Consider the following 9012-nt stretch of genomic DNA (forward strand, 5'->3'; position numbering starts at 1 on the left):
GTCCAGAAAGGGTGAAACCCCAGCGGGCAGGAGGGCCCAGAGGAGGAAGGAGCTAAGGAAGAGGTGGAGCAAGGCTAGAGTCTTAAACTGGTGTGGAAGGGGAGGAGATTCAGACAGAGCTTCGCCGGTCTAGGGTTTAAGACGTAGAGCTACGCGCTGCGGCTTTGAAATGGAAACTGAACTTCAATAAAGACTTTTGTACATAACGACAGCCTGGCATTGGTCCTCTGTGAGCTGGGACCTAGGGGCAGCTCTGACAACATGTTTTAAAGGATGGCTGTGTTCCTGCTCACATATCATTGTGCAAAAGGCAAGTGAGGTAAGTTTGCCTCTAACTGCGAACTGAATCAAATTTCTCCCTCATGTTCACCAGACTAAAAATAGTGCAAAGTTGTCCAGAAATATGGGAATCTATCAATTCCAATTTCTCTCAATTTCTTATTCACATTTCCACATCTGTATATGATTTTAAAAACCCACAAAAACAAACAAACAAAATGTTTCCGCATGAAACATGGGAAATCCTCCTGAAAATTGTGTTTGCTTCATAGTTTCTTCGTAGTTGCAATTTTACCAAATTATTAACATTATTTCAAGCAGCTTCCGACTATATAATACATGTTCTTCTGCCATTCTACCTAACATAAGCATCACACTTTGCCCCTCTACACACACTTATTTCTGTACCCATTGTGGGTTTGGAGTCATATTACAAACTTCAGAGAAGTGCGAATTTCAAAGGACAGCTGTGTTTCAGTTCATGTACTGATTTGGAAAGTGAATTGTTCATGCTGAAAACTGAACTGACTTTCTCCCTCATTCCTAGCCAGAAGTGAACATTTGGAGAGGTGTGGGCTTTTGAATAAAATTAACGCAGAGACAAAACTAGCCACGAGAAAGTGAATAATAAAGTGAGTGTGCAGATTGAGAAACATCCATTTGACAAACAGTTTATTTTTAATGCTGCTATGTGTATCTTGCTGAAGTCCTTCAACATCTCCAGTGACTCTGTTAAGTGACATCACCACACAGAATTTAATTTTCCAGACAGGCTCCAGGAAGTGGTATGTGGCTTATGGAGAAGAATGCCTGCGATGATGGGTACAGCCCAAAGACTGCACAGGAGGTATCATGTGATCCAATAGTAATGCACTTTGAACCCACGGCTGGTGTTATTTAGATCTTCATTATTTTATTTTGAAAGAACCACCTCCTGTGCTGCAGCAGACTCAGGGTTCCTGGGTGCAGGGAGAGTAGAAAATTAAAAAAGCCATCACTAGTCTGGCAAGACTGCTGTTCAGAATCCACTAAGCAAGTAATAACAATAATTTTAGATTTTCAGCTATATGATTAGATTTATTTAGCAAGCAAAGGTGTCAGAGCTACAATTCTCAGAAAGGCTTAACAGCCCATCCCTCTTCCCAGAGAACTCTGGGAATTGCAGTACTGTGCAAGGATCTCCTGACAACTCCCAGCACCCTTAACAAAGTTTGCTGAACAGGTGTTGCTCACCGGGGTGCCAACTTGAAAAAAATAAAGGGGGACCCAGGTAAGCCCCACCCCACATAATCAATCACAAGATGACACACCATTTGAATGGCAATGACCACCAACTTTGCAGGGGCCTGGATTCCTCAAATATTTTATTGTGGGGGTTGAAGGGACCTCACCCCCTAGGAGTGCCATAGCTGCTGTGCCGCTCACTGCTGGTGGGCAACACCAAGTCTCCTGCAGCTCTCCCTTCTGACGGCTCCTAATCATAAAAGTGAGCTTGTGCCAGTCAACTCTTCATGTAGTGGGCTGCCCTCTGAAAAGTAAAGTGCCTGGGCAGGGTTGGAGTGCCCTGTTTTGCCGCCTAATGTGAAATGGGAAGGTGCAGCCAGTGTGATGTAGTGGTTAAGAGCGGTAGTCTCGTAATCTGGTGAACCGGGTTCACTTCCCCGCTCCTCCACATGCAGCTGCTGGGTGACCTTGGGCCAGTCACACTTCTCTGAAGTCTCTCAACCCCACTCACCTCACAGAGTGTTTGTTGTGGGGGAGGAAGGGAAAAGAGATTGTTAGCCACTTTGAGACTCCTTCAGGTAGTGATAAAGCAGGATATCAAATCCAAACTACTAATACTACTCTTCTTCTTCTTCTTCTTCTTCTTCTTCTTCTTCTTCTTCTTCTTCTTCTGTTGCTCCCACTGGGCATAGCTGTCAACCTTCCCTTTTTTTGGTGGGAAATTCCCTTATTCCAGCGCTGTTTCCCACTCCTTCCTGTTGCTATTCTGGATTGTTAGATATCCCGTAGACTGTCCCTGGGACAGGTGAGGCTGCTGATCCCTTATTTTCAAATCTGAAAGTTGACAGCTATGTACCTGGGTGTCACGGTGGCTCCCACAATGGCCACAATGGCAGCAGGCTTGCGAGATCTTGCAGGGTAACTGCCATTTCTCTGCCGCCTGTGGGGTGCCCACTGCATGGGTGAGCCACTCCTGTGTATGGGCTGTACTTACCTAAGAGGAAACACAGGAAGCAGGCAAAGCACCCTGCGAAGAATCCCAGATACGGTGCTGCATGAGTCCCATCTGAATCAACCTCAATTGCAAGCTTGCAGTATGTAACCACTAAAGAACAGAGCAGGAAGAAACCTGCAGGCAGAAGGAGGACGAAAAAAGGCATTGTGATAATCCCATTCTCCTTTCCCTCTTCTTCTGGATGCCTTAATTTTATTTTCAGAATTATCTGGTATGGACACCTTAAACATACATATCCATCAATAGTTGACATAAGGTTTCCAAACACCCAAGATCAACTTAAAATCACACATAGTCAGCCCTATACTCCATGGCTGAGCAACCTTTGGCTCTCCAGATGTTTCTGGACAGCAACTTCCATCAACCTCAACCACTGGCCATGCTGGCTGGGGCTGATGGGAGCTGGTGTCCAACAATGTGTGGACACAGATACTTGACCCCTGCCCTACTCTCACTTTCTTGAGAGTAAGTCCCATGGACCTTGGTAGGCTTTATTCTCAGCAAACATGAATATGATTGCATGAGCAATGCACATACAACAACAACAACAACTTTCTTATTTTTACCCTGCCCATCTGGCTGTGTTGCCCCAGCTACTCTGGGCATCCCTGTCAGTGATAAAGGGAGGAGGAGGAGGAGGAGGAGGAGGAGGAGGAGGAGGAGGAGGAGGAGGAGGAGGAGGGAAGAAGGATGGCACTTGACATAAGAAATGACCAGCTCAGCCTGGCCTTGTTCGCTCGCATGCATGAGTTTCTGACTGAAATAGAAAATCCAAGGTCTTCACATAGTTTGGGGGAAAGTGAAAGGGGTTTAAAGATATCTGACCAGGAGACGTAACATACAGACATGTATATACAGATGTATTTTTAATATCTGCCAGCATTCGGTGTACAAAACTGGGGCTTAAACAGAGAAAGGAAATGAATTATATGGACTATTTTCTTTTTCAAAGATCCATTTTTACTTTTGACCTTCTTGTTCCAACTTGTTTAATTCACACACACACACACACACACAGAGAGAGAGAGAGAGAGAGAGAGATGGCTTAAGCAAGGGACAACCCCTATCAAAGTAGTGTTCATTTATTTATAAAGCCAATTTGCTTGACATAATGGCCTTCATGAGCCCTGGGAATTTAGAGGCTACTTGCCTCCTGCTTTCCAAGCCAAGTGTGGGGTACCTTTCCTGCTTCCACCCAGATGTTGCCAAACTGAAGTTCTCATCATCCCTGCTCATTGGTCATGATTGGTGGGGCTGTTAGGAGTTGTAGTTCAGCAGTATCTGGAAGGACAAAAGCTCCCCACACCTGCTCTAGGGAAAGACTATCACTCAGGGAGGAGGCCTCACCGTATGGCACAGGATTCCTGTCCCTTTCACATTTGCTCGCTTTTGCAGTGTTCACAGTTGGTCCTTTCTCTTCAGTCCTGAATCAACACTCTTCCAAGGCTCACTGCTTTGTGATTTTTAGCTGGTTCGTGGGGGGGTGGGAGGTCGGGAGTGCTGTTCTATCATATATTGCTATTATGGCTTACACAATACCTGCGCTGAAGTGGGCCACAGAAGAAAGCAGGCTTTCGGATACCACCTTTCTCATGACCTGAGCAAGAAGCTCCCATGACAAAAAAAGGGCAACGAAATCACTGATTAAGGCTAGTATCAAAAGGAGACGGACCACATGCAGGTATTCTAGAGGAAGTGAAAGGAGGGGGAAAGAATTAATGATATATAAAGCTGCCTTATACCATATCGGGTTACTTAGAGTTGGAGCAGTGCAGTGCTTTAGGCCATATGCAAAGCACACATTTAAAGCAGTATCATAAACAGTGATGGCTTCTGGGAGAGAATTTTGGGAGCCATTGTTTGTTAAAGGTGCTAAAAGTTGTTAGGAGACGCTTATTCCCCTCACAAAACTACAATTCCCAGAGCAATTGCTCTGCCCAGGGAAATCCAGGAATTATAGTTTTGTGTGGGGAATAGGGGTCTCTCCTGACAACTCTAAGCACCCTTAACAAACTGGAGCTCCCAGAATTCTTTGGGGGATGTCATCAGTGTCTAAAGTGATGTCACATACCCTCCAACACTTCTCCAGTGAAAAGAGAGATGTTCCCTCCAAACGTTTCTCCAATGAAAATAGGGATATCCTATTCCCTACCCTCCAACACTTCTCTGATGAAAATGGGGATATCCTAAGGAAAAGCGGGATACTCTGGGATCAAATCAGAACCTGGGATGGCTTCTGTAAATCTGGGACTGTCCCTGGAAAATAGGGGCACTTGGAAAGTCTGGTGTCATAGTATGTTTAATGTGTGGTGTGAACATAGCCTAGGAGTGGACAGGTGAGGGTTCAAGTCAACATTCAGCTATGAAGCTCTCTCACTGGTTCATCTCACATATCCTGTGGTGTCCAGTGGACACTCGGGTTGTGAACGTGATCCATGCGGGTTGCACGTTCGCAACCCACAGCGTCCGCAACCTGCAGCGGCATGTCTGTGCACACGCAGGTTGCGATTCAGCGTGTCTTTGCATGCACAAAGCACAATTTAGAGCTTCTGCGCATGCGCGACTGCCAAAACCCAGAAGTAACCCGTTCTGGTACTTCCAGGTTTCGGCGGTCCACAACCTGAAAAAACACAACCTGAAGCATCTGTAAACCGAGGTATGACTGTACTGGTAAATTCTGAATTGCAGGAGCTAATAATGAGAGACCCTGTAGCCACACCCCCAAGGAAGGTCCAAAAACTCATCTGTGTCCAAAAACACAGCAAACCTCCCCCCACCCCCAGCTCAAAGAGCATCGGTACTATTATAGCATGATAGCCAGTTTCTTGTGAACCGCACATCCTCAATCCCCTGCAATTTACATGGAACAGAATGTATACAGCCCCGATCATTCCTAACTCATTTGTCCTGGGACTCAAGAAAATGGAAACCAGTCTTGTGTCTCTCACCATTGACGGGGAGAAAAACGTCATCACACTCTAGCTGATGGTTGCATATGGCCCACAATCCGAAAACAAAATAGCCGTCCACATAGTCGTGTCGGAGCCATAAGGGAGTCGCCATGACATTCACGAGCAGCATGAAGTTGATAAAGCACAAGGTGCAGTAGGTGCTTCTGTAGAAGGATGCTGAGCATATCTTGGCAAGGATCTGAGGAAAGAGGAAAGCCCACATCAAGCCATCCTAAGAGAACAGTAAGGCTTTCGTGGTGGCGATTGGTACAATGATGGAGAGCATTTATTATTTTGATGGGAGGCACCCAGAGTGGCTGGGGCAACTCTGGCAGATAAAGTTGATGGATTATGCCGAAATGGCAAAAATGACCGGAAGAATCAGAAATCAGGAATACCAGAATTTTAAGAAAGAATGGGGGAAATTTATAATTTATCTATAATACCATTGTAAACAGTGAAAATTGTTAGTAGGATTGGAATAACACTTGTAGATTAATGGTGAATTTTGGATGTAACAGAGATGTAAAAGATTTGGATTATTATAAAAGGTGCAGGAGGAAATGACTAACAATAGGACCCACAAAGCAGAGGAGGGAAGTCCAGGAGATTCTTTGGAATCTTGTTTTTAAGTTGTATGTGGGATATGTGATTGTAAAACTGTAATTTGAAAAACCAAATAAATAAATTAAAAACAAAACAAAACTGAGTGGCTGGGACAACCCAGTCAGATGGGCGGCTAATAATAATAATAATAATAATAATAATAATAATAATAATAATTTGTTGATAGACTGGCTGACTGACAGACAGACAGAGAGATAGAGTTTTAATTCTAATAATGTCTAATAGCTTTTTAATGACTGTTTTCAATATATGCTTTTAGCTGTTTCTATTTTATCTGTAAGTCACCTTGAGTCCCTTCTGAATCAAGAAGGGATATCAAGATGATGATATCCCTCTCCTGCTGTTGCATCCTTACTGTAGCCCTTTCCAACTTTGTATTTCAGACTCGTGTCTCTTGAGAGCTGCAGTACAGGTGGGGGCAACATTTGGTTTTCCAGAAGTTGCTGAATTATAACTCCCATCAGCCCCAGCTAGTGTGGCCGTTCAGCAACATCCAGAGTGCCAAAGGTCCCTCACTCCTGACCCCATAGGGAGAATGAGAGGGTGGTGAGAGAAAGAGAAGGGAGGCGAGATCAAAAGGAAGCAAGAGGCGGAAGAAAGAATACATAAACGATAAAGGAACCGTTTGTTTGTGTCCGAGCCTTGCCTACTGTGTCCTGCTTACCAGGGGCAAGAAAGCAGGCAATCTGGCAATGGATCTTTGGATCCTATGTATTGTCAGACACTTCTTAGTCACTATCATCTCTGCCAGGAGTTGTTACGGATCTTTGGCATCAGAGAATAAACAACTGGTTTAAGGCCTCCTTCACTCTGTGCTGGTCACCTAGCAACCACCACCTGATGTTTCCACGCCTGCCTTTGTGATGCTTCCAGTGATGTCACACACATTCCGCAGAAGCGGATTTAGGGGAGCATGACTGGTTCTCCCACACTGGGTGCTGAGCCGAGAAGGCGCCACAGGAGGTGCCACAACAATGGCTTAGAATGGAAGGCGAGAGCCAGGGGACACTGAATTTTGGTGTTGAGTACGGCGCTGCTGAAATTTGAAGAGGTCCACCACTGCATTCCACACGTCACCTCTCTTCCTGCTTGTTCCTGGCATTCCCCAGCTTCCATGGAAGCAACTGAAGTCATTTATATATATATATTTATGTTATATTAGTATGCTATTCCATGAGCCCATTGGCCATGATACAGCTACGTGGTACCTCCATCTATTTATTTGTTTATATGCCACTTGTTTATAAACCACTTGATTAATTTTTTAAAATAAAGAAATAAATCTCTGTGTGATGTACAAGGCTGCTGCAATTCTGCAAAAGCGTAAAAACGTGGAGCTGGATGCATAATCCACTGTCTCAAAAAACTCAGGTTCTGGTGCTCACCTACTGGAATGATACAGAGAACACTAGCAGGAAACTCAGGTTTCTGATTTAAGGACCAAGCAGGTTCCCAGTCCTTCCTGTTACGAATATATGCTCGCAAATGTCTGGGGAGTGCCTAGAAAGGCCTCATGAACCATAGGAGCTGCTCAGCTTGTGCATTTGTTACATCTGAAGTAGCAGTTAAATATCTGAAAGACCATATACATCCCTTACTGACTGTCTCAGGCATTAAGCTCTGCAATGGGGGCTTATTTGGTAGTTGCATCACCCTTAGAAAGGCAGAGAATAGCAGCCCAAAGAGGACTTCCTCCATGACAGCCCCTAAATTGTGGAAATCTCTCTTATTGGAGGGGCATCTAGCATCTTCAGGATACAGTTTCTGGCACATGCTTAAAGTGAACAATTTAAAAATTAATATTTTGTTTTTCATGACCCACCTGAATTTATGTTGTTGTGTTCCATCTTGGAACGGTATTGTGTATTTTAAAATTGCAGTGATTTTTATCCATTTTAAAATCGTGTTTTGTGTTTGCTGTCACCCACCCTGGCAATGTGGGGATAATAAAGCTTATCAACCAATCATATGCTTACATTACTTAGACCAGGGATCTAAGCAGCCATGGACACAAATAATGCCAACTCTGTCCCTATATCTGCTCTGGCAACACACATTACAGGACCTAACCATGTCGCCCATAGCATCAGGGGGTTCGTTCGCTTGCTCATCTTCACAGATCACCCCCCCCCCCCGAAAGAGGAAATGTATCACCAGGACAAATGAGGACACAAAACGGCAGAAGTCTGGCACACACCAATTTATATGTACAGCTGCAAACTTAGAAATCATGGCTATCAATTAAGTAGAGTCATAATGCGTCCTACTGGAGTGAGTAAGACCAGGTGATCTGTGTGCCTGCTCAGCCTGAAACTTCAAGGTCTTTCCTGCATCTCCCCCTTTTGATGGTTCTTTATCTCTAAACCAGACTTGGGTTGGGCAGTCCTTTAAATAGACGGCACCTTCAAATGGAGGACCGTCCAATGAAAAGTAGGACACCTGGACATCATTGCCATAGGCCATGGCTCTAGTCTCTCTTTCCCTTGGTAATGTCTACCATTACAAAACATGTGGCGTGAAACCATTACAAAACATGTGACTGAAATTGACGGACTTTGCAGAATTGGATAAATTAACAGGGAAGATTCGATATTTGCGAGACCAGAAGTTCATCGAGGACTGGGGAAAATTTACACATTATCTGAAAAGTATATGTGATGAGCAGAGAACGCTTGTAGGTTTTCAAGATGTTTTGTGAAAATATAAGGAATATTGTAAAAAAGGGAATAAGATTGGGGAGGTTATAATTTAAAGGCAATAGAAAAATTAGAAATGTGTAAACAAAAGAAAAGATTAAAACGGAAGATTGGCAGAGAAACTGAGGGAAGTCAAAAAAGAAGACTATGTAATAAATTTCGAAAATGGTTGTATAAATTTGTCTTTGAAAATGAATAAAAATATTTTTTTAAAAACATG

At 44.0% G+C, this 9012-nt stretch overlaps 1 protein-coding gene across 1 annotated transcript; it reads right to left on the reverse strand.

Moving 5' to 3' along the window:
- Positions 1-936: 936 nt before the first annotated feature.
- Positions 937-6940, reverse strand: LOC309346077 (uncharacterized protein). The gene is made up of 5 exons (XM_081869757.1): positions 6761-6940; positions 5467-5668; positions 4058-4204; positions 2498-2632; positions 937-1238 (listed from the first exon to the last, which is right to left on the reverse strand). Exons 1-5 carry the CDS (start codon positions 6836-6838, stop codon positions 1177-1179), a joined length of 624 nt encoding a protein of 207 aa, XP_081725883.1. The 5' UTR covers positions 6839-6940; the 3' UTR covers positions 937-1176.
- Between the last annotated feature and the right edge of the window lie 2072 nt (positions 6941-9012).

The sequence above is a fragment of the Podarcis erhardii genome, assembly GCF_964252035.2.
Source record: "Podarcis erhardii genome assembly, chromosome: 7".
Lineage (NCBI taxonomy): Eukaryota > Metazoa > Chordata > Lepidosauria > Squamata > Lacertidae > Podarcis > Podarcis erhardii.